Raw genomic sequence first — 26,787 nt, 5'->3', positions numbered from 1 at the left:
TGTATTACAGAAGTTTAGCAGCTTGCCAAAGAAAAATATATGAACTGAAAGCTCTGCAGCTGCACTGGCTTGGCTTGTCTGCACCAGAAAAACTGTATGAATTTTATGGACTCAAAAGACCCCACAAAATCAACTCTTGTGTCAAAAGGCTAGAAGCATCACATGAAGCTAGTGAAGCCACAATCATGAAAATAAGGTAACAGTGTGAGGCTGGAAGATTTCCCACACTTTCAACACTTTTCCCTCCAGAACAAAGCTGAGGCTAAGAAGAGGAAAGACAATTCAGTGCTGCCAGGGGAGAGTTCCTCATTTTCTGTCAGCACACATCACCATCCCTTCCTCAAAGCTCACAGGTCAAGACCCAAGCAAATGTCACAAAAGCTTTGCACCCAGCACAGTGCAAAGGGTCCCACGAGCAGGGCAGTGCAGCACACACTCCTGCACTGCACAGGGCTCACTCCTGCAGCACCACGGCCCCTGCCAAGCTTGCGGCACCTCCGCGCTGGGCAGCTCCGCACGCAGCACGGCACCGAACCAAAAGGCTCTCCACAACCACTTCTGGCAAGGAAAAGCACCGGGAAAACCTACTGGGCACCAGCAATATCACACCTTCCAAACAGACACCGACTGCCCTGCCTTTCACAATGAACTCTTGGCTCCACTCAGACAACTTTGCCTCCAGGTATTTTCCACTGCTCGCCATCCCTAACAAAGATTCCGCCTCGATTTAAAGCTGCTCCACAGCTCAGGCAGAGACTTCATGATGCAAAACCCTGCACTTGGGTTTTCTGCTTGCTTCTCCTTCCTGCATTACAAATGCCCAGCTAGCACAGAAACAGCCCCTGCCTGCCTGAGGGACTGACCCTGCTGGGAGTGCCTGCACTGCCAAGAACACTGGGGACAGGCGGTCGCTGAGCTGCTCCTCTTCCTCCTCACCAGAAGGGTGCAACACCTCAGCCACAGCACTCCTGGCCACACTGCCAGCCCCAGCCAGCTCTCCTCGCTGAAACTGAATGCTTTCCAACATTTGCTCCTTCAACCATAAAACTTCACTTTCTAACAGCACATCCTCCTAGAAAAAGTTGCCATGGAGATTTCTTTATGCAATTCAAATGTTCTGGAAGCCTGCAGAATCAGCACCAACATTCATAGTCTCAGCAAGGTTTTGAAAATAATATGGTGGTCATATCCACAACCTTTGTAAAAATAAGAAACGAAAAATGAGTGCAACATGGAAAAAGGATTTCAAAAGGAGAGTCTGCCCTTTTTGGGGGTGGGGGGCATTGTACCAGAACTCCATAGCAAAACTGTATTTACTTTGTTTTTAAATTCATGGCAATACATGCATATGCATTAGATGTCTGCAGAAAGCAAGAGAGATCAAGCTTCAAATAGAATTTGGATTTCATTCATGTTCCTTTGGTTTAGGCACCCGCAAGGGCACACCCACACAAAAGTAAACGATAAGCAGTTCTACTTCAGCAATGCCAGAAAGTAACACCATTTTAACTCATTCTGGGGAGAACTTTCAAAGGAGTGGTTCCCAATAATGCCACTCATGATACAGCAGTGCAAGTCCTTATTCTATATACATACCTAAACCTTCTCACTTACTAGGAGTCCAGCCAGAGACAGAGAAAACACATCCAAAAGGTGCCTTATATGTGACACCACTTAGAGCAACAAATCCACATAAATCTGCCTGACCCAGGTCTAGCTCCATCAAGAGAAGACCATGTAAATCCCAGCTCTAAGGGCAGATCAGGTGTTATTTGGCAGCTACAAGAGACCCCTTCCTTTCCTCCTCTCTAAGATTAGCCCCTTAACTCCCGTTCTCCAGCACTTCAACAGTCCACGTCTCTGCACGATCCCAACTCATGAGATCTAGCAGCCTGATTAATATGATCTCCTGCAAAAACAGTGTGCCAAACACTTCTCTGAAGAGTTTTTCATTCTTGTTGGTGGTGAAGACAAAACAGAAAGGGATATATATTATAAAGTCTTTTTCTTTTTTTCAGTGAGGGTATTGCTGAATCCTTCTTCAATTTAATGTTACAACCAGTCTTTAAAGAGACTTGATCCAAAGCTAGATACTGTCAACATAAGCCTTTACATAGACTACCATCCCTCTTCCTGATTTCTTTCATGTATTTCCTGAAGAGCCTCTATTCATCCAGTGCAGCACTCCAGTCAGAAGAGCTGTGTTAACACACCTGCACAGTCCCAGTGAATCACATCCCTACAACTAATGTGCCCTGCTTTCCCCATACTGCATGCTTTTGTGTGCAGGTGTTAGAGACTGACCCCAGGTCCTGCTGCATTTATAGAAGGGCAAAAACCTCCCTTGTCAGGTTTGTCACCTAAACACATCTGCTCTGCCCCTTATGATCTTTTATCTTCAGCTTACAGCAACCTTCCATACCCAGTCTAACAGTCTCCTCAGCAGACCAGTAAGCTTAGTTTGTACAGATACTCTTGTTCTACTTTGTTAGATTTATTCCATGCATGCTGAGTAGCCCACATTTCTCTGGTCCTAGAAACCAAAGCCCCATCTTCAAGAGAAGCCATACAGTCCACTTCTACCCAATCTGTCCTCCTCCTGGGATTGGCAAGACGAGATCTCAGCTCCTTACCCATCACCCTCACCCCTAAACCTCTGTAGTTCCCCTTTATGTGCCAGGTTACCTCCAGAGCAGTACTCTGAGTACCCACAAGGAAGAGAAATAGAAAGAAGAGGTTCCATGTGAGGAGGCTGGACAAATCTTGGCCGTGCATCTACAACAATCCCAGATCCTGGCACCTACCAAGCAATAAAGCTCCTGAGACATCAGGTGAGACCAGAAAATACATGCCTCAATCATCCACAAGAATCTCCACCAATTCTCTGTGACTGGTACCCATTACTCCTGACTCATGGTACAGCACTATTGCCAGAGTATAGTGTCACCCATCACGGAAATGGGAAGTGTAATTGCACGCGAGATATTTGGGATGGCAAAATTTTCTGTGACTGTTCATTCAACTCCTTTCCAGATTTTCACTAATAAACAGCTCATGCTAAGGCCTGATATAACTACAAATCTGTGGCCAGCCAAGGATTCATTCAAGCAAGGATTCTTAAAAGAACCTGTCTGTCCCCACAGTGTGAGATAGTGCTGGTCAACATTATTGCTCATTTTCCCCTTTTTGTGTGAACACTAAATTCAGCTTCAGCTGACTGATGGGTCTTGTTGATCCTCACCATTGCTTAAGATACTACATGTATTCTGAAACTGAACAACTGCAGGTGGAGCAGATCTGTGACTTTTTGTTGCCGGAATCCACAAGCTTTCAGCCTTTTCTATCTCAACAGTCTCTGTCCACTTGGTCTTCAGCTGTCCCTCCTTCCTCCTACACCTTGTGTAGCTTGGGTTTTCCACATGTACCACGTCAGTCTCCCCTGCATCTTCTCCCGCCATCTGGAATCTCAGGACCTCGACCACAGCACATCTCCCACAAGAGTGGCCACCCCCTCCCTGACCTCCAGGAAGACACAGGAGCTCTCTGAAGCATTCCAGGTGGATATAGGACTTCTTCCTCATAGAGCCAAGGACTCATCAATGTGCTAATGGCAGTTCTGTAGACTTCTACTTCTTAATGGAAGTCCATGTGCTGGACAGCATCTCCTGCAGCTTTTTCAGATTACCACTGTATAGTCTTCAAGCAGATCCACATAGTGGAATTCCTAAGCTTCTTTGCACTTCAGCTGCAACAACTGTTCTGTCTCATTTACCACACTCTGTGGGCTGCACTCTGGCTTCCTTGCTCTTGCCCTAACAGGTATGTTTTGGTGAGAATATGATCTTGCCCACATCAACATCTCCCTGAGCACCCATCATCCAGCTTTTAAAGTGCTGTTGCTGCTGTACTGCCCTGCCACCCATGCTCCTCTCACTGTGAATCCCACTGGATTGAGCCCTGAACAACCTGATCTGGCTTTAAGTTAGCCCTTTTGTGAACAGAAGGTTTGAATGAGATCATCCCAGATTCCTTGCACTTGAAATTGTTCAGCATTTCTATGTCAAGGACCCTGATGAATATGCACCGAAGTTCAACTGGGTTTATTTTAACAGAAAACAATACCCAAAGTAAGGATCTGTTCCCCGGGAGGTGTAAAAATTCAGCATTGCTATGGCATAAAGCCCTTGGTACAGGAAAAGAAAGAACCTCAGTTTTTCTCTTTGTAACCTTTGTGTAGGAATGAGGACAACTAAAAGGCCCCAGACTTCATTTACGTGTCTGTTTACAAGCTGCCAAAGTTACACGACCTGCTCTGTATATTCTATTGCAAGATCACCACCAAGTGAGCTAATAAAGCCAGTGGCTTCATTAACCCGTATCACTTTCCTGTGTTTTTCTTCCTCTGTGACAAAGTCAATCATATATGTTCTGTTCCCAGATTAGAAAGCAGCCTAAAATCCACTTGGTTTCAATGTCTGGCTGCTGAGCCTTCTCAACCACATCAACAACTAGCAGGGATTTTTGTAATTCTATGACATTCTGAAGAAGAAAAAATAGGAGATAAAAAATCTTCTATCACTTCTATCCCTTCTATCCCAACATGCACTAAAATCCTCATTGTCTGATGTGAAGGTAAACTTTCCAACTGTGCTGCTGAAGGAGTGCTTTCGCCAGGCTGCCATTTAGTCCCCATACTGCCCCTGCCCCCTACCTCCCCACAATATCCAGTACAGAACATGAGAAGAAGCTAAGACATAAAATTCCCCATGTGCTGCTGAAGTATTCTTATCCACAAGCTTCACTTAATCACACTTTTGACTCCTTCCCCAATATGTTTAGAGTAATGTGTCAGCAGTCACATAAAGTTTTCTGTCTGCGACCTGAACCAAATCTACATGGCCTATAGCAGAGTTTTACAGAGCAGGGCACACACTACATGGCACGACTGATTTACCTTAGAACTTTTAAGAAAAGCTTAATGTAGCTTTATCTAACCATACAGAAAGCAGCACAACTTAAAATTTCCACAATATTGACTTCCCAAAGTAAACAAAGCATGAAAAGCTTGTATAGAGAATTCATATCTGCACTCCTAGGTTGCAGGAGGAGAGTGGTCACGTATTCATTTATTTATTTTAATGTCTTTAATTGCCAAGTTTGTGGGTCTTTTTTACCATCCAGGAACTAAATTAGCATGAGAAGACAAACATGAAATTTGGTTTTACATCCACACACGCATACACTCCCAGCCTGCAATCTCCCTCCTTTTTAAGCTCTGCCTCCTGTCCCTTACTTTTCCAGGTAGCAGAAGAAGATATTCTGATGCCCCTTTCTTAACTTCTCAACTCTCCCCAGAATGGCACATATTGAACAGCCAAGCCTCAATCTCTGGCTCATATTCCCCTACACTCTTTCTCCCCCTGCTGCTGGCACACTCATATACCTCTGCTGAACCTATGTGATACTACTTTGCATCTGCAAAGCTCTCTCATCCATGCACCCCACACAGAAAGAGACTATTCCTTTAGTAGCAGACACTGCTCATTTCAATGTCTGCCTGCTGAAATACCAAAAAAGGAATCAGGAGTGAGGCCTAGAAGAATGTACACAATTTGAAGGAAGAATCCCTGAACAGATGAAGAAGTTATTCACATTTATTAAGGAAAGTGAAGAACAAAAGGAAGGGTCAAGTTTTAAGTCTGTATCAAAATTACCACTTGTTTTAAATGAGAGTAGAAGAGCAATAAAATTAAATCTTGCAAAAAGCTGACTTATTTTACAACTCAAAAGAGATCTTTCCATTTGATGTTTACACCAATCATTTGTAGAGAACTAGTTTCTGGAAAGATTATATTTTCATTCACAGCTTTACAGGCAAAATTCAAGAGGATCATAAATTTTAAGCAGATGAACTAAACTGACAGAACTATTCAAGCTGATAGTAAACACTCCAGTATCTCCTAAAATACTGGATAAAAGCTTGCCTAGCCTGGGCATCTAAAAGGACAACCAAGCTAATGTATAAAGCTATAAGTATGCTTTATAGCTCCCTTTTCACACACAAAGCTTAACACCAGTATTTTAAAATTAAAAAGAAAGAACATTATAGCTCTGACAGACTTGGAACAAACAAGAAACAAAGACCGGACCACATGATAATTATTCCCAGATTTCCAGTGTTCTGGGATTCACACGGTGTAATTAAATGCATTTTAAGATGCCTTCGCTTTTTGGTATTTCGCAAAACATCCTAAAACTTTTTATTGAGGCTCTGATGTCATTACACTCCTTTAGATTTGGATACACCACTCTTCATGAACATTTCATTGTTCTAAGCATGCACAAGAGCTCAGGATATTCCTGACGTGCTACTACGTGGTGGTACGATTCCTAGAAGGAGCAATGACAGTGCCACACAAGAACACACAGTAGCACAATACTCAGTTGTTGCACGGTCTTTGCTCCAATTCTGCTTTGCAATTGCTGCCTTCAGGCTCACAGAGAAACTGTCTTTGTGGATTGTGGAGGGAAATGGTGAACATAACAACACTGCAAGAGAACAAAGGACAGGTAGAAACAATCTGTCCATTAGAGCAGTAACCTACCGTTACTCCAGTTAAACCTGGGCCTTTTCCTTCAATTAGTTTATATATGTCTTGAAGTGCTTCCTCATCACTTTTGCCTTTAAATCGCTTCTTGGAGAGTTCTTGAAGAGCTTCCTTAAACTGCTCAAAAGTAATAGTTCTTACAGACTTTCCCCTGTTGAAACACACAGCAATTGAAAGAAATTACAAGAGAGCACAAAAAGCATTTCAAGAATAGCAGAATGGTTTCAGTTTACCACAGTGAACAACAGAAAACTGCAACAGAACAGGAAAGCCCATGCAGCCCATTTATGGTGTCAAATAAAACATACCCCAGGAATATCACTTTATTTTTATATGCATATCAGTAGGACAGCACTTCACAGACTTCCCTCAATGAATGTTCAGAAAGAAAGAGGAAACAAAGCGACTGGGTCTACTGTCAAAATGCCTGCAGCTCATCAAATTAAATACAGTTTCATTTGGTTGATCACTTATAATGCCTCCATATATAAGACAAGATCTGAAGCATCTTAGGTGAGTCTTTTTATTTACTACTTTTTATTCCTCTTTAAATAACTTCATTATTTATAAGTCACTATTCATGTACTCACAAATAAATTAAGAATTACTCTGCTATTGTGTAAAGCAAACCACTGAAAAGCATTTAAAAACTTGAAATTCCTTCTCAATTGAGGACTGACAAGTTTTTAAATGACACATTTAAATTCAATACCTGTTTTCCTTTGTAGACCATCATCTTCAAAAAGCATTTAAAGGTAGGCAGAGAACACAACATAGTAGCCTGGTAAACTCACAGGTTTTGCTGTACAAGTGTGTGGTGCAAATTCTGATAATGGGGAATTCACACTTTACAAACACCAGTTTATACTGTCATTCCTGCAGATCTTTTTGGTCCATCACACCAAAGGTGTCAGTTGATAGAACTCTTACAAAGCTATGGTTAAATATATTCACTATGGTGATATATTTAACCAAAAGAAGGTTAATGCATGTCTGTTTTCTAGCATTTTAAAATGTTCAGTTTAGGCAGGAGATAATGTTGCAGAGCATGCACTGTTCCACTCACTTCCCTAATATTAACCTAGTTTTAGTTTCCTCATTTTAAAATTCAGGTACGAAGCAACAGCATCAGTGAGTTTATTCACCATTAAACAAAAGCCAACTATTTTTAGTTGTTATGAATTACAGAAGAGACAAACCACATCTTTTCCTGTATAAGTAAACTACGGATTCTCTGATCTTTAGAATAAGAATTTACACCCCAAAATTTAGCCATATATTTTGAACTAAAATTTAACAGATCAAATAGAACCATTTTCGAAAAGATGTTTTGATCTTATGCTGCTATAATCTTAAATAGTGCCATCTTCAAAAGCAGAAAATGTTTACATTACAAAACTCTCAAAGTTAAAGTAATATTTGAGAGTCCATGTTGCTGGGAAACACGCTACTACACAAGTTTTGTTTGCTGCTTGAGCATTTATTTTTATGCCAATTTAGAGAATATTTCAAGCAAATCAGGGGAATAAAATAACCAAGCACCAACACACAACCCAGACCAGTCCTTTCAACAGAGACAGCTGTTTATATAGGAATAAACAATAGATGCTAGGATAGAGAAAGTGTGCACCATCAACAGAAATCTTGGGCTAGAAAAGCAGTACGCAGAGATCTAATTTTAATTCAAATGTCAAAAAGACTATTGTGAAGAGCAATTCAGCTATACAGCATGGATTTATCTTTGATCTTCTTTTAGACACCTTCAGTGGTCAAATCCCTCTCAGCTGGGGGATGCCTCCACTAAGGAAAAGGGGAAATGAGATTTCTGGTTTAGCAACCAACAGTTAGAAAGTGACTCCTACTTCAATTAACTAAACAAAAATGAAATTTTATTCTAGGCATTTAAAACAAAGAAAAACCACTTATTCACAACAAAATTCAACACTAAGGGAACCCTTTACATAATTGTTAATTACTAGCATTCTTTATTTTCAATGCAGCCCAACATATGTATCAAATGTCAGCAACCAGTACAAAATAAACTTTATGTGTTTTTTGACCAAACTGCTGTTTGCAACCACTTGTCAGCTTTAGGTAAAGCATGCGCTGGAGTATCTCAGAATTAGCTGGTAAAAGAACATCATGACAGTAGAAATAAAGAATATAATGCAGCATTTCATTAATCAGAAAGACAGGTGGAATAAACTGCAATTAACTACCTGGAATTTCTCCAGGATTCTCATTAATAGGATTAACATCCCTCTTCTGATGAAACAAGTCCAAGAACTTTTAAGTAGCACAAGAGGTCAAGACTTCATTTTGTTTTGCCTCTCATTTAGAAAAAGAAAGCACTGTCAATCACTGCAATCACTGCTGAAGCATAACAACACCCTCTACAGACTCACAGCCTAGCCTAGCATTCAGGCCTTGCCAAAGGCACTTTTCTGTAGCACATAGGTTTAGCTTGGATCATCAGTCAGGATCATCACAGTGGGAAAGAGAATGATCACTTTCAGCAAAACCGGCCAAAATTCATGTTGACTCGTTATTTTTCACAGAATATTCTGAGCTGGAAGAGACCCACAAGGATCATCAAGTTCAACCCTTAAGTGATCAAACCCATGACCTTGTCGCTATTAGCACCACGCTCTAAGCAAACAAACTGATCTCAAGGTTTTATTAACACATGAAGAATTTCTGCTTGCACACTTATTAAGTAGAAGAGCATAACTGTTTTTGTATGAATTAAAAGGAAAAATACATAAATATGGCTGCCAAGAGGAACAAAGAACATTTGGTCTAAGATACAGGTATACCTACCTTTTGCATTTCATCTCTTCCCTGTCACTTACATGGGGCAAGGAAATGAGTGGATTTTTCCCCTGCAGCTTAAGGTAAAATCACAAATTGGACACATATATGACCAAGGTACTGTTGCAGCTGAACCCCAAAAGAGAAGCAAATGTGCATCGTAGCTGATGTTCTTTACCAGACAATAACATTAATTGGAGTGATGTTAAAAATAGGACTGGGGGTGAAGGAATTTTTGCAACTATATTCCACGTTTCCTAATTAAAACAGCTTTCATTTTGAAATCTGTTATCTTTTTCTACACTCAAAAATATCCCCTCTTGCTCCCCCATGTATTACCAGATTATCAAATCCACTTGTAATGCATCATAATTAACTCCAAAACTCTACAGCTGCAACCTATGCCAAGTCTTGTGGAAAACCCTAGGGACACAACACGTTCTTGCACATTTGGTATGTGAGGTATGGTACATGTATGCCATGTACCAGCATCTGAATTACCAAGCAGCAATCCTACACCCCTCCTCTCTCCAGACACAGGTCTTGAAGAGCTCTGAGCAGTTGCTGTCATCATGATTACTAACTAGAGCAGCACGCTCCCCTCTCCTCTGCCTGTACAGTCATGGGTTGAATGCATAGGAGACCAGTGACTGAGTAGGTAGAAATGACAGAGGAAAAGTCTTTCAATGAACCTTGATTTACACACTCTCTCCAATCCAGGTCCACAAAAACACCCTAGGGATAATGACTCGCAAGTACTATTGCATGGAAAATTGGACGTGAGCCAGCAACATGCACTCCCAGCCCAGAAACCAACAACTGTATCCAGGGCTGCACCAAAGGCAGCACGGCAGCAGGGTGTGGGAGGGGATTCTGCTCTGCTGTGCTGAGAGCCCACTTGGAGCACTGCATCCAGCTCTGGGGTGCCCAGCACAGGAAAGACACTGACCTGTTGGAGCAAGCCCAGAGGAGGCCACAGAGTTGATCAGAGAGAAGGAACAGCTCTGCCATGAAGACAAGTTGGGAGAGCTGGGGCTCTTCAGTCTGGTGGAGACATGACTCCAGGAGATGCTGCTGCAGCTTTTAGGGGGCTTACAAGGAAGGATGGGGGCAGGCTTTTTAATAGAGTTGTTGTGATGGGACAAGGTAAAGGCTGCAAACTAAAATAGGGTAGATTCAGACTAGACATAAGGAAGACATTTTTAGGGGGGTGGTGAAACACTGCAAGAGGCTGTCCAGAGAAATGACAGATGGCCCATCCCTGGTCAGGTTGGACGGGGCTGTGAGCAACCTGGTCTCATGCAATATGTCCCTGCTCTCTGGAGAAGGGCGAGGTGGTGGTATTTACCTAGATGACATGTAAAAGGCTCCCTCCAACTCAAACTCTATGAAAAATTATAATACTATGAACACAGCATAACACACAAGGCTGTCACCATTTTTAATGTCCTGTTCACAGACAGGAAATCCCTTCCTTGTACCAGCTTTTCAGACCCCATGAACTTAAGAAAAAACCCCAACCCATAACCCCCAAAATAAACTAATTCCTTTTTATTAAGCAACGGCTACAAAGAATCAGCCTCTTTGTGTATATTCGTAACTTGTTTTTAGAAGCTCATTATAAATATCTCGTTTCCATGGGAATAACAAAACAAATATATTCAATTTCATTTTCCAAGTGTTACAAGTTCAAACAACTTGTCTACAATTAAGTATGCCAAGGGTGATCACTCAGCTCTTAACACTCATCTCTTAGGTTTAGCATTCCAGAAGTTAGGATAGAAAAATTAAAAACTGTATATTGAAAAAAAAACTTCTAAATCAAGGCATCAGAATGAAAATTAAAACTGACCAGAAAATAACACAAAATGGAAAATAGCAACAAACAAGGGAAGGTAGGAGGGAAAGGGAAAAAAGGTTTTTACAAAACTAGGTGTCATAAAGTTGGCCACTTCAATGAAGAGAACAAAATATATGAGGGACATGAATTATAAAAATTTTTAAAGCCCTATACTTCATTATGACACAAAGAAACCTTTATGTTTAGAAAGGATACATTCTTACATACCATTCTATTTTAAGCTCTGCTTCTTACAACAAACAGAATTACTGTAATGCATCATCCTTCAGTGGCGGAAACCGTGTTCATGGTACAATAATGACAGCCTCCTGTATCTACGCCTACATTTGGGAACAGAATGAACATACTCAGAAGAATTTTAGGAAGCTTCCCCTTACTTCCCCTTCCTTGATAAGTCTCTCCACATGTGGCTACTGCATAATGGGAGATTCTGAACTGAAGTTTGAAATCCTCAGTTTGCTCTTGGGAGCCCTAGCTATCAGTTCTGTGTCTGGACATCAGCACAGTAAACAAAGTGCAAAGTCTCAATCGTTGGCCCAAAGTAGATTGGAACAGCAAGCGATGCAGCTTTCATTTGCAAAATTACTGCTAACAGTGCCTCGAATTCTTAAACATGAAAGTGTACTGCTGCAAGTGGATACCATGGAGTTGAATACTATTTGGATTAACAGTTGCCCACAGTTTCATCTGAAAAGCTACACAATTACACTCCATATACCCGACACACAAAATCCTTGACTGGCACTAGAGATCTTTATCTCCAGAGCACTAAAACAGCTCAGTGTTAATAGAACAAAGTCTACAACTTAATAGGTCCTGCAGCAATCTCCAATCTACCAAAAGTCATCCCAAATTCCCGTCACAATAGGATACTCTTCTATTTTCTTACACTGAAGATAGGAAAGAAAATGTAGAATTACTGAGAGAAGCTTCTATTTCTGTTAGTATGTCAGACAGGATTATGGCAGGATACAATAACCAGGACTGTTCTGCTGTGGAAATTGTCATCTACGGCCTAAGGAGCATAGCAAGTCTCACAAAGGTCTAAAAACACTGTAACTAGAAGTGGGAGCCCAACAAATATTTTTGCATAAACTCTAACAGAAGGAATTTTGTCTGTAATTCTAAATTCACCAGGGACTTGGGTGTCTGATCAACTAAGCAGTCAAACAAAACTCAACAGCATCTTTTCTTGTAAATTAGAACAGGACCTTGGGTACTTCCTATATTTATTCCCTTCTAAGGCAGTCTCATTCATTCAGAAAACAGAATGAAGGACCAAGCTGGCAAGAGAATGCATGAGCAGCTTATTTGTCACTGTTTCTGACTTACTGGCACAACAAGCCTGATCAGGCTATTTCTGATTTGCCACAATTGCTCCCACATCTATGTGGGCAACTACTAACTAATACTGAAACATTTCTTAATTATCACAAGTAAACACTGAAAATTATTCAAATTAATCACATAAAGGCATCATCACTGAGAACAAGACCATTAGTCAGGCATTTTATCCTAAGGACTAACTAAAGACATATTTCCTAATAATATTTAGCCCCGACTTCACACTTTAGCTGTTTCTCTTTTATCTTAACACGCCACACCAAAAAGTCACTTCAGCTGAAACTTACTGATTTTCATATGAAGATTTTTCTTACTTTCCACTTTACAGCAGCAACTGTATTATTATTACTGTTACAGCCCAGAGCATTCACCCCTCTTTGTTTAGTAGAACAGACACTTTCTCTTCCTTGCTACTTCTAAAAACACCAAGTCATCATGATGTGGTCTATAAACATAATGTATATCAACAATAATTGCTAGTGGTATTTGTACTGCACACCTTGACAATCATAGGGTACCACATACAAATTCAAATTCCTTGAAGCAAAATAGGTTTGTTTGCAGGTCTCTGCAAAACACAACACTCAACAGATGTATTTTTTTCCAAGAATGTCTGCTGTAATGCTATCATCACAAAGAGTCCAAGGCTGTGTAACCAAGAAACAGATTATGCTGCAGGGCTGATGGTTTGTTTTTTTTTTTGGTTTTTTTTTTTTTTTGTAGTTTACAATTTTCACTTTCTCCTCTCTTACAAGCTCAGAATTCTGCAGGCTATCAGCACAATTCATAGCCAAGAAGTCCCAAACTAAAGGTAGGTCCCTGGGCAGCTAACCAGGCCAGTAGACCTTGCAATCTAGTGGAGTATTAAAAATATCCTGTGAAGGTCTGTTTTTCACTATGTATCAGTCAAGAACAGAATAAAAAACCTCTTAAATATACAGTGCAAAAAACCCCTTAAAAATTAAAAAGAGAAGATTTTCTTGGAAAAAACTGAATGATGTATAATTAACCCAAACACAGGCTTATGTAAAAATTTTAAAAATAGAGCTGAGGATAGATGAGCAAGCAAAGAAAGCCACTTTAATACTATCAGGGTATTTACAATGTACTAACAGCTCTAAAGAGATATGGTTAAAAAACCAAAATTAAGGTAACAAAACTTCAGATATCACCTCACATCAGACTTCTGCCCAATTAATAGGTAAAAATGCAATACTGAAATTGGACATCTGTATGCTGATGCAAGATGGAGCAATTTGACAAATTGTGAGGAAAGACGCATTGACAATATTTTCAAAAAAGTGACCTGACCCTAGGAAGAAGCTACAACAGAGATCTTCAGCTAAAGTAGTGGTCACCTCTGGAACACAGGCACCTTTGAATGCATGGCTATTTACCACAAGTGGGTTCTTTTGACTGACAACGAAGACATCCAGATGACCTTCACAATAACTCTCTCTAAGATAGATAGCATGCTGGCCAAGTCACAGAACAGCAGCTGGACTAGATGGCTTCATATACCCCATGACCACAAATGAATGCCATTATCAGTTTTCTAGGAAAGAAAAACAAGACAAGCACAATGCAAAATGCAGTACAAAATTCTCTCACTATATCACTGCAAATAGTCTTCACTTACAGAAACCTCTCTGGGAATGGGCCACAAGGGCAGAACATCATTTACTCAGGAACTGAACCTGGAATGGTCAGTTTTCCCTCCTGGTGCTTTTTGTCTCATTAAGGAGCAGGGGTAAAGCAGAGTATGCCCAGTTTATTCTAAGTGTCTGAAACTGGGACAGCTGCTAAGCAAGAAAAGTAGAAAGCAATGAAAATCCAAAGCAGGAGGACACCAATGACTCACTAAACCTGCAGTGGATTGGACTTCATTGCAACTTAAATATTTAAGGCCCCTCTTATGAAAACTCTGTCTTCTGATCCTTGAGTTAACACGTCTCTCCTCTTGACTTTTTTTGCTATCCTATGTGCTTCATATGTGCCTCACTCATGGTGAAAATTTGTTTCCTTTAAAATAAAATCTGAAATTCAAAAAAAGACAAACCAAACAGCTATGAGCCTATCAGATGAAATAAGTGTTGGGAAGGAAACAAAGGGGGACTGGAGAACGAATATGACTTGGCAAAAACATTACTAAGTAAAGGCTTCCAAAAGAAAGCAAATCCCAGAATGAATTAAAGGGGTTAAAGAGATTTAATGGGATTTACAGAGGATGAGGAAAAGAGAAAGTCCAAGCAGACAGCAGGTCTGATAGCTATATACAGCTTAGAGGAATAGAATAAATTAGCTAAACAGAGTAGCAGAATACAATTATTTCACATTCATTTGAGGTCTTCTTCAGCTTAAGAGAACAAAAATAATGTTACATTTGAACATTTAATAATGAAGATTCATGTAATGGTTAGCTACTGATAAGAAGTACTAGGAAAACTCCGTGAAGCCTGAAGAAAGCACATGCCCCAACTTACATTAAAGGAGTTTGCAAGTGTATTTGCCATGAGAGGCACGAACCAGAGTTTGGAAAAAGATAGAAACGTGCTACCAAGTAGTCTGGGAGTACTTCAGCTTTTCCTTGTTATAGAAGGGAGATATCCATCTTCTGGTTGTCAATCCTGTGGACTCTACCCAAATTACAGACACACCAGATAGAAGATAATTTTATCACTCCTTAGAATGCTGTCTACTCCTGTGAAAGAATCCAATAAATGACATACAACTTGCAGATAATGTTTGGTAACACAGAAATCCATCCTTGGGTGTATGTAGGATTGATATCGTTTGACAGCACAATTTGGGTGGAAGTTAAGACATTAAAGGACATGGAAGGGGTGAGTGAAACTAGCAGGAATAGTGGTCAAAGTACAGAAATAGGTAGGAAATTAGGAGCAATTCAAAAAAGAGGCTGCAGACAGGTCTTAGATACAAATGGTAGGGGACAAAACTAGTGCTGAAGCAGAAAGATAATGCCTCAAAATCAGGCTTCTGGCATATACGCTTGTTTCTTCTCTAGCAGCATCAATTTATTTGCTGTTTTCTTTGGTTCTTGTCATTTAAGGATATGCACTAGGCTAGGCATACATATAGACCATAGGGGAAAGGAGCAGAAACTAACCACAGTGTAACAACCCAATACTGTGCCCAGCTGCCAGAGACACTGCTGAGCACATCCAAAATACAAAAATCCAAGAGGATGACGTCATAGCGCTCATTAAGTCAGCTTCAAATAGATAAATTAAAGCAGTTAAGAATAGTTGAAGATTTACTAAGCATTCTTAAAAGCTAATCACTTCATCTGTCTGTCTTCCCCAGGCTGAGCTTACCACACAAACTAGTGGTAAGAAGCTTTTTTCATATAATAATACCATTTTATCTTGAGAGAGCTGAAAAAGCTGATACAACCACTGCAGTTTCAAAAGCTCTTTCTGCTGTTGAAGTGCAAGGGCTTAAGGCAAAGGCTTTACAGCTGAGAGGACAGGGCAAAGAACCAACATCACCTGTACTTTCTCCACCAGTTAAAGCAGTGCACATGAACACACTGCCCGATAACCCTGGGAAAGAAAAGTAGGATACACAGATAAGACATCCTTCCGCAGCTCAGCAGCAATCCCACGTGAGCTGACATGTCTCATTCACGTCCCAGAACAAAAAAAAAAAACCCTAAACAAACCAGCATTTGGGTTTATTTTGATTCTCCTTCTTGATTTCACACCTAGTGTGATTAAAAATGAGACAAATCAAAGTATAATGAAATGACACCAACACAAACACTGTTCTAGAACATTCTGACAAGCCGTGACCACGAGTAAGGTCAACGCTCCATGGCCAAACATCTTCTAAGCAGAAGTGAATGCATTTTATCCCAAGCAGTTAATAAATAGAAACTATACCAAATTGTTCATAAGTATGACTAGAAAAATATTCTCAAGGACAGCTTTCAGATTACTAGCTATTTTTCAGGACTTCATTAATATTACTAACCTGAATTTATAAAAATACATGGCACTCAGAGATAGGAAAAGAGACACAACCTAATGAACTTTCAAATGAGCAACCTCAGCCTCTTGGTAACCAGTAGCCTTCCTTACTGCTTTCTCTCTTACATACAGTATCAGTGCTTTGACTGAGTTGACATACAGGGAAGACATTACCATTTTTGATGAGACCAGTTAACCAAGAAGAGGACATGATATTTGACAGGGGAATAAAAAGTGGAATTTTCACAATAGAAAACAAGAGTTACATAAGACAGTGCTGTTTTTATTAATGAGACCCAGAACAGAAAAGCTTCGTAGCTAAGAACTAGATATTGAATGGTTATATGGAATGACATCTTACTTGATTTAGAGAAAATTCAAACTCAGGGGGACAAAGAACAATGGCATTATTAAATAGGACTGGACATAGTAAGATCTTAACTCCTTAAGTCTCAAGATACTAGAACTTAAATTATGCTTTCATTGAGAACTGAACTGGACTTTGAAAGTAAACCATTGCATAAGGGACAGAATAATAACTGAATCCAAATCTTTATTATGGGAAAACAGTGAGCATCCAAACTTCTATCTCACAACTTATTACTCAAAACTTTTCCTCCTCTCAGTTTTTCCTTAAAATTACATTAAGACAAAAACCCTAATTTTATGTGCTACTGACTTTGCTGGAATTTCTTTCTTATTTTCCTCCTCAGACACTGTGATGCTTCAACAAAAACTCTAGCTGTGTATCCTTACAATGTCTAATATTATGAGGAATTTTTAATTCTCAGACAGGAATTTAATAACTACCAAAATTTTTAGCCATTTTTCCTACATTGAACCAATCCAGATCAGAGCAGCACACAAAGCACAATGCAAAATGGTGGCAAGGCAAAGGGTGAGTTTTGTGGGGACATGCTTTTAAATTACTATGAAACTCAAAAAAAACACAAGTAAAACTTGAACATTTTATTGCTTGTTCCTATGGAGAAAGGTGTCTGGATCACCGTTTCAGTGAGGCCTCAGACAAAACTTCCATCCAACTTCAGAAATTACACTGGTCAATATAAAGAAGTCCCTGGCTGATGACAAGAAAAATGAAGGAAAAAGAATGAGTAACACAACCTTGAATTCATATACAAGATATTCACTCCACTGTTCAGGCATGGCAGCTGTTTGTTAATCACCATACTGCACCAGGATACAGCAAGTTTACTTGTATTTCTTGGCCAAGAAATTCAGAAAGCGCTGTCTGATAGCTGAGGTAACCAGCTCCAGGACATTCCTCCCTACCCTCCAAGTAAATATTTCCAGTTGCAGACTGGTTTTCAGTGAGTTTTTTGTGAGAAAGCTACAATACCATTTAATATTATACATAAGAAATATTGTACATATTTTTCAAAAATAGTTTTGCATTGTTATTTCTGAAACATAATTTAAACAAAGCAACACAGCTTCATGTATTTGGGAGCTGCAGCCAGCTCAGCAGACAAGCTCAGCAGAAAGCAACTCATTGCTTACTAAAATGCAGCTATGGAAGCCAGAGCAGCAGTCCTCTAATCCAAGGTGGAATTTTCCTTTAGAGTTTCATTACACAGAATTTAAAACCAAGATTTTTATCAGATTGTCTCACTAAGAAAATATCATTGTCAGATGGTTCTACAACAGAACCATTCCAGTTTTTCAAAGGATTTCACGGAGCTGGATTGTTTTCCATGTCAAATCACATCTAACCACGAAAGCAATTTCTGAATCCAGTGACAGCTCAATGATAGGGAACTCTCTAAGTAAAAAAGTATGTGCTTGTGGGAGAGGTTGTTTCAGTGATCCTGATGACAGAGAGAAAACACGGATGTATGTATAACTGCTAACATTTTTTGCTGGCAATATGAGAAGGTGGCAGCATTAAAAATAGACAGCTGGTGCTAACTGACGCCAGCACGATCTCAGTGTGCAAGAGTCATTGACCATGGTTGGAGATAGAAAGGTGTGAAATCAAGAATGACACACCAAGTGAAAAAAGAGAAACAAACTACAGTGTTAGTCCATATCCACAGGTCACATGCAAAAATTGTTTGCCATAACCAACGGCCAAGGACCAAATCATGACCTTCAAGAAAGGAGAATCCAGACTGCAGCTATGCACAGAGCAGAAACCAAACATTTTCTCTTTCAAAGAAAACAATAAATATAATAGAAATAATGAAGAAACTGCATATTTCTCCCCTACTGGAAGATTGCCTTCCCATATGAAAGGGAAAATTGGATGGTGACAGCAAAGTTCTAAATATACAATCCCCAGCCTTGGAGAATTTCCCATTCTATGTCCGTTTCTTGCAAAGGAGACCTCATTCTATGCTAAAATGACAACATCCACAATGATGTTCTGCTCCCCATGTCCTTCTTATCTTCACATCTTACAAAACAGCAATTAGAGATGCAATTATCTGCATTGGCAGCATTCTCATTTTACAAGACAAAAAGCAAGACAGAAGAATAGGTAGACTGTGGCCAAAACAGACTCTCAAACAGTTTACAAATGAGAGTAGGAGAGCCTTTGAAGAGGTATCCACTTGAAGAGAACAATACTATTTTTAAAAAGTGCAGATGGGAAATGTTAAGGCTAAATTATAGAGCAGCAAAACCCCCGTAACACTTATACATGAGAGCACCACTTTTCCACTACAGATCCACAAGCTAAATCCATATGTCTGCTACTGCCAATGCAGAGAATATTCTTTAATAAGTTCTTCTGCCATGCCTTTATCACTTCTTCTGTTATGCCTTTGTCCTTACCATAACTTGTGGAGATAGGCACCTACCTTTGCAAAGCTTAGGGAAAAAATAGCAAATGCTTCTGACCAGATCTTTCATATACCTCAAGAGCAATCTCTAGGCACTTTTCATCTCAGCACAAGGTTGTTGCAATTGACAACGTAAGCCTCAATCTGAATGAAGATCCCCTACTAATCATAACCAAGGACAACTGCATGAAGCCCCAGCATACCTCACAGGTAATTAGGGCATGTCTGTGAGCTTAGAGACCAAAATAATTGAACATAGACAAAGCACAGACTTTTATCCATCTTCTCACAAAAAATCCCTGACTCTAGAGAAAGAGAAAGCCTGCCAAACAAGTAGTTACAATAAAGCCACCTCCAGCTTCAAAAAGAAGCCACTTTGACTCGTTGGGTGAGAGAGACTGATCCTCTCTCTCTGTGTCCAGAGCGGGGAACACATTTTCCAAATGGAACTTTCAGTTGTGCCACAGAATCTGCAGAACAGTCCATGCCAATAATGTCTTGGCACTTTGTGAAAGCTATAAACAGAGAGTGACCCAATTCTCTATGGGGATCCATCACCTCCCCTGGATTAAAGATCTGTATATCAGTCTTTACAGTGCTGACTCATGTGCATCTGAAACCAATCCAAAAGAAAGGCAGAAAATTATGACAGTTGATACCAACACAGATATTGTCTATTCAAAACATGCAAAAGTTTACAATAAATGGAGGTTTACCCATCTAATGGAGGTTTACCATCATCACAAACCAAAATGATAAGGAACAATCGGGAAGACTCCAAGATACTGGAATGAATTGTGAAAGCAGAGAGGAGACTATAAAAGAGCAAGCATATACTCTTTTGGAAATCTGTGACTTATTTATACCAACACCTACTGAACGAAGGTATTGAGCCAATGCTGGCTAAGATTTGCTGCCCTCTTGATTTTTGCTTTGTGCAAAAGGGTGCTTTCATCTACAAACACACGTTAGTACATTCTTACACTAGCAATCTCCAGCAGCTCTCAGCTACTTACATTCAGAAAATGAAGCTTCACATTGATTTTTCTTGGATTACTATCTCAATTCTGAAAATGGTTTTCTTCAAAGCCTATGATTTCACCAGCAGAAGCAACAAAGTTTTGTTCCAAAGTGTCATCCACTGACATGCTGGTGCAAAAATATTCAATATATCTATTCCCACAATGTTTTGTACAGAAGGGCAAGTTTTCTAAATAGTGGAGAGTGAATGATGCAATTATTATTAGACTTCTGTGCTCTTATCCCAATGCATGTCAGAAAACTGTCTTACTTTCCAGGTACATACTAACTTATTTGTGGCACAAAATCTTCAGCATGAAGACCACTGATGAATTTCCATGGGATCTAACTCAACACACAGGGGTCTTGCCTTCCATCAGCACTGCCAATAGGGTAGATGCTGTTCATAAGCAAGCCAAGTATATCCTCACAACCTGCAAAGCACAAAGCAAACTGGCCCTTGCAAGAAAATAGGATGGTACAAAACCAACAGATTAACACAATGTTAACACAGCCCAGCTCTATGTTTTGTGTTGCATGTACCAGCCTGTGCAAGTCTACTCTGAAACCTCCCAAAACACACACTGACAAACATCTTTGCAGCTTTACACATTGGCCTTTCTTATTACAGAACCTCTACATTAGGAATGTTTATTGAAGTAGTCAGTTTAAACTAGATTAAGTTCTGATGGATGTATTTATGGTTATTTAATATCTCATAGTAAGGACAGCAAAACCAGCAGAAATTCAACAGCAAACATTTCAGGCAAATGCTTTCCTTCAATTACTTAAAGTTTCACCGGGTTGAACACAATCAAAGAAAGATTTATGCACTCCTGAACATCTTATCCTACACCTACAGGGTACCCTACACCTACACAAACAAAGCTCTGAGATCACAGCTACAAAAACTATTAAGTCTATGTCTTTCTAACCTGCAGCACTTAGAGTGTGTACACCCCTTAGAGGCATTAGAAGCCAAATCCTCTCACACTTCAAAGCTCAAAAAACCTCCAGATTTTCAAATGGTGCTCAATAAAGACAACAAGCAGAAATTCTGGCCCGAAGTCTTCTAAGTACATACAAAGCAGGTATACTCCATATGCTTCATTTTCTAAAAACAACAGCATATGACAATTAACAATGCTCTTGAGAGGTTAGTCAATACCAACCCCTTTAAAAATTACTATGTATGTTGCAGAAGTTGTGCTCTTCAGCAAATGACTTCTTCCAAGATTAAGAGATCACACCTGGGACAAGCACATATAGAAATCTATTCAACATTTGGCCTAAATTATTTGGGTAACTGTCTCCAGAAAATACGTCTTGTCATCATCTTTATCTCAAAGCTTTGACAAATGGAGTCAAAAAGCTTCCAAAAAAAGCAAATGTCATGTCAAATAATATCAAGTCAATGCTCCTAACATTAAAGAAGTCTAGCTTTCCATGGGTAGTCCTTAAGTCTGATTCCATACCTCTCCTGTTTGTCTCAGGTTACCACCACTTCACTGTCCGCCTGGACTATGGCTTTCACAGATAGTACTCAAAGACAAGGAAGCCAATGACTGGGTGACACAGAGAAGCATGTAAAAGGGAAATAAAAAGAACAATCTTCCAAGCATACATGAGAGTGTATTGTTGGGCAAAGCATACAAAACTACATCAGGAAAGGAATCATCAAAATTGTTCAGAATGGCCAATGTTGACTGAAGCTGCAGTCAGCTGGAATTGCAAGTCAGACTCAAAACTAGAATGTTAAATCCGAGTTCATCCTATTCGGTACAGAAGCAGGAAAACTAAGCAGCTTATTTAACTGCCTAGTACGCTCTCTACAGCTTTCTCCACCTGGTTAGAGGAGTCCCAATAGGCAACAGTCAGTTGCCTTGAATAAAAAAAAGGGACAAGCTAGTTCTGTGGATTTTAGTTCTACAGATTTCCCAGCTACGATGTCCACTTCAGCATCATGTAAAGCTCTCCCATTACTCTCAGCTGAGGTGAAATGATGAAAGAAAAAAAACCTGTCTGAAAGAGGACAGCACAGCTCCAGCTTTTCTGTAAAGGTAAGGAGTAAGGAAATAATTTCTATTTGATTTTACTACAAAGTCTTGGAAAAAAATCATGCTATTTATGTTTTTTTAATAAAGGACAAATTGCTGAAACACGTGGGAAATGCACTGGCTCTCTAAAGGATCTACTAAACGGAATATTCCTCACTGTTCTTTTTAAACGAGTACCCGGACTTACTGGGAACAAAAATTATTTAATCAAATTATAGTCATTAATTTTAGATTTCCATTCACACCACTCCATTATCTCTAATAATTAGCATTAAAAATGTCCTGAACTCAAATTCCAGACAGTTAGTTCACCACCATTTTCATCTGACATCTAGAATTAAATTCTTTATTTCTGGATATACACAGGACAATCACCTAATAGAGTGGCTACTGTATGAGATACATAATTTTTTTGTTACTACCTTTCTGTACCTTCTGATATTGTTCTGTTAGACTTGAAACCTATCTCTAAACCTACAAAGCTCTTCAGACTAAAAAAAGACAGAACCTATAAATGCCAAATTACTCCCTTTTTATTATTTTTCCTATTTATAGGCTCTTTTAAGAATACCAGCTCACCTGTTAAATTTTTTGCTGAAAATTAAAAAGGTGCCAAAAAAATCAAATAAAACATCCTCCCCTAGAAACCTTCTTGTAGAGCTGAAAACATTAATCAATGCATACTGCTTAGAAACCTACAAAACCTTCTGTTGGCACCATGCCAAATGCAAACAGTTTGACTCATGCTGATCTCCATTTGGATTACAAATGCCCCAGGCATCTATTTCCATACAGCATCCATGACAGGAAGAAAATGTAAACAGCCTAAATTTGGAAGAAAAGTTTCTTAGTACCTGTTTTGAATTGCAAGACAGGAAGAAAGCCCATAAAGGAGTAACAAAATAGGACTCCTTGCGTTCCCCTATTTTAAGTGTGCAGCAGCAGTAGCTGCTGTGCACAAAAAGTGATGGGAGAGCTGATGGTAAATACTGTCCTCCTCACCTTTTGAGCAGCCCATACCACAGAGGCTTGCTCTAGCAGAAGCAAACACTTAACACCTTTTTGTGAAATACAGACTGCATATGATGACAAGAACTGCCCACCCTCTACTCTATGATTCTCTAGTCAGTAGCTTCTTGTATTACTCTCACACTGGTCTGGGTCAGATAAACCCTCCATTCTCAGCACTGTCAGTTCCATTCAGAAGTTTAACAAACATCATCCCACAGAGAGTAACAAGCACCTCAAAAATCACAAAGCAGCAAAATCCTTGGTTAATTAGGACTGCACTGGGAATCACAATGAGTATATCTGGAAATTCTGTATAACTGAGATAGATTCCAGACAGTAAGCACAGAGCCATTTTGTTTTCTCATACAAATTTTTCAGTTGTGCTGTAATGAACTATTATTGTGTTACAGTATCACTGTATTATGTGTCATTAACTGCAAGAAAAACCACTTCTCTTGTACACAATTATAATGATATAAAAACTATCAGTTTAATCTTTTACATACCATTAAAAACATCATACTGACAGTACAATAACTGCTTCTTAGTTTATTTTCATTTTTAAACAATAATTGCAAGTGAAGGGCATATAATAAAGATCCAAGACATCTGGGCAATGAAGCAAGTGCTGTCATGTGTCATGAGAGTCACAGCCTGGTGCCAAAGATCACCAGTGTTCTGCAGCTGTTTATGCCCATGATCACAAATGGCACTAAGTGGTACAATGCTCTCCTGTATCAGCAGAGACAAACAGATGTGCTGGCTCCTGCTCACCAGATGATGGTGGTGGCTTATCCTTTTCTTCAGAGTCTTCTATGTTTCTGTCTAGAAGAAGAGCACTGTAGAAAACTTTTAGCTGTTCTGAGCATTGTAGTGACACAATCATGAGAATGTGGTAACAGAAGTATATAGCAAAGAAAAATATATGAACTGAAAGCTCTGCAGCTGCACTGGCTTGGCCTGTTTGCACCAGGAAAACTGTATGAATTTTACGGACTCAAAAGACCCCACAAAATCAACTCTTGTGTCAAAAGGCTAGAAGCATCACATGAAGCTAGTGAAGCCACAATCATGAAAATATGGTAACAGTGTGAGGCTGGAAGATTTCCCACACTTTCAACACTTTTCCCTCCAGAACAAAGCTGAGGCTAAGAAGAGGAAAGACAATTCAGTGCTGCCAGGGGAGCGTTCCTCACTTTCTGTCAGCACACATCACCATCCCTTCCTCAAAGCTCACAGGTCAAGACCCAAGCAAATGTCACAAAAGCTTTGCACCCAGCACAGTGCAAAGGGTCCCACGAGCAGGGCAGTGCAGCACACACTCCTGCACTGCACAGGGCTCACTCCTGCAGCACCACGGCCCCTGCCAAGCAGCTCCGCACACAGCACGGCACCAAACCAAAAGGCTCTCCACAACCACTTCTGGCAAGGAAAAGCACCGGGAAAACCTACTGGGCACCAGGGATATCACACCTTCCAAACAGACACCGACTGCCCTGCCTTTCACAATGAACTCTCGGCTCCACTCAGACAACTTTGCCTCCAGGTATTTTCCACCGCTCGCCATCCCTAACAAAGATCCTGCCTTGATTTAAAGCTGCTCCACAGCTCAGGCAGAGACTTCACGATGCAAAACCCTGCACTTGGGTTTTCTGCTTGCTTCTCCTTCCTGCATTACAAATGCCCAGAGAGCACAGAAACAGCCCCTGCCTGCCTGAGGGACTGACCCTGCTGGGAGTGCCTGCACTGCCAAGAACACTGGGGACAGGCGGTCGCTGAGCTGCTCCTCTTCCTCCTCACCAGAAGGGTGCAACACCTCAGCCACAGCACTCCTGGCCACACTGCCAGCCCCAGCCAGCTCTCCTCGCTGAAACTGAATGCTTTCCAACATGTGCTCCTTCAACCATAAAACTTCACTATCTAACAGCACATCCTCCTAGAAAAAGTTGCCATGGAGATTTCTTTATGCAATTCAAATGTTCTGGAAGCCTGCAGAATCAGCACCAACATTCACAGTCTCAGCCAGGTTTTGAAAATTATTGGTCTGCTGGTCATATCCACAACCTTTGTAAAATTAAGAAACGAAAAATGAGTGCAACATGGAAAAAGAATTTCAACGGGAAAGTCTGCCCTTTTTGGGGGTGTGGGGTGTGTTGTACCAGAACTCCATAGCAAAACTGTATTTGCTTTGTTTTTAAATTCATGGGAATACATGCACATACATTAGATGTCAGCAGAAAGTCAGCAAGAGAGATCAAGCTTCAAATAGAATTTGGATTTCATTCATGTTCCCTTGGTTTAGGCACCTGCAAGGGCACACCCACACAAAAGTAAACGATAAGCAGCTCTACTTCAGCAATGCCTGAAAATAACAACATTTTAACTAATTCTGATGAGGATTTCATTTCCAGTCTTTAATGAGACTTGCTCCAATTCAGTTGCAAAAAAGTCCTCCTAAGCATCAAGAAAATGGAAAGAATAGATCAATCAGGCTCTTCAAGTCAAGCCACTGTTGTTTTTTTAAGGAAAGACAAACAAAAAGGTTGAAGAATGATAAACACCATGTCAGATGGAGCACACTTCCATTCACAAACCTCAGATCCCAAGCAGACTACATATAAATTGTTTAAGTAGTTTTACACACATAGGCAGATTAAATATATATAATTGCAATATATATAGTATATTAATCATCTTTCTGAGATGAAGGATTTCTAGCTCACGTCTGCTTTTAGGAGTAAATAGCATCCATACACACACACTTTTTTCCCTGCAAAATTTCCACTCTAACTTCATAACAGGAAGTTAATCTCTACTGCCTACACAGGAGCACAAAGAAACTTACACTTATTCCTCGTGTCACCATGTACCACAACCAGCCCCCTGCCATCTTGGTGGCCATGCACCCCGCCTGTTCCAGTGCATCAATCTATTTCCTGCACAGGGGAGCCTCAGACTGGGCACAGCACTCCCAATACAGTCTTACAAGTCCAAGCTGCATGGAAGGATGACCTCCCCAGACCCGCTGACCACACACTGACATGCAGCCCAGGATGCAGCTACCCTTCCCTGCTGCCACAACTCACATTCACTGCAAGGACTGCTGTCACCTCACCTTCAGAAGCTTCCCATCTGTACTGGTTTTGGCTGGAGTAGAGCTCATTTTCTTCACAGTGACTAGTATGAAGTGGTATGTTGGATTTGTACTGAAAACAGTGTTGATAATATAGAGATGTTTTTGTTACTGCTGAGCAGCACTGAAACAGCTTCAGGGCTTTTTCT

The 26,787-nt window shown here is 40.2% G+C and overlaps 1 protein-coding gene across 1 annotated transcript in view; it reads right to left on the bottom strand.

Moving 5' to 3' along the window:
* The window catches only part of TPPP (tubulin polymerization promoting protein), a 62,791-nt gene that overhangs the window by 13,638 nt on the left and 22,366 nt on the right, over positions 1-26,787 (bottom strand). Inside the window, exon 3 of the mRNA XM_084222623.1 lies at positions 6,606-6,759. Coding sequence (XP_084078749.1) covers positions 6,606-6,759 — 154 coding nt within the window. The remainder of the gene's footprint in view (positions 1-6,605; positions 6,760-26,787) is intronic.

The sequence above is a fragment of the Fringilla coelebs genome, assembly GCF_963513975.1.
Source record: "Fringilla coelebs genome assembly, chromosome: 1".
Classification (NCBI taxonomy): Eukaryota; Metazoa; Chordata; class Aves; order Passeriformes; family Fringillidae; genus Fringilla; species Fringilla coelebs.
Note: the sequence above shows the minus strand (reverse complement) of the source record. Positions and strands in the feature narration are given on the sequence as shown.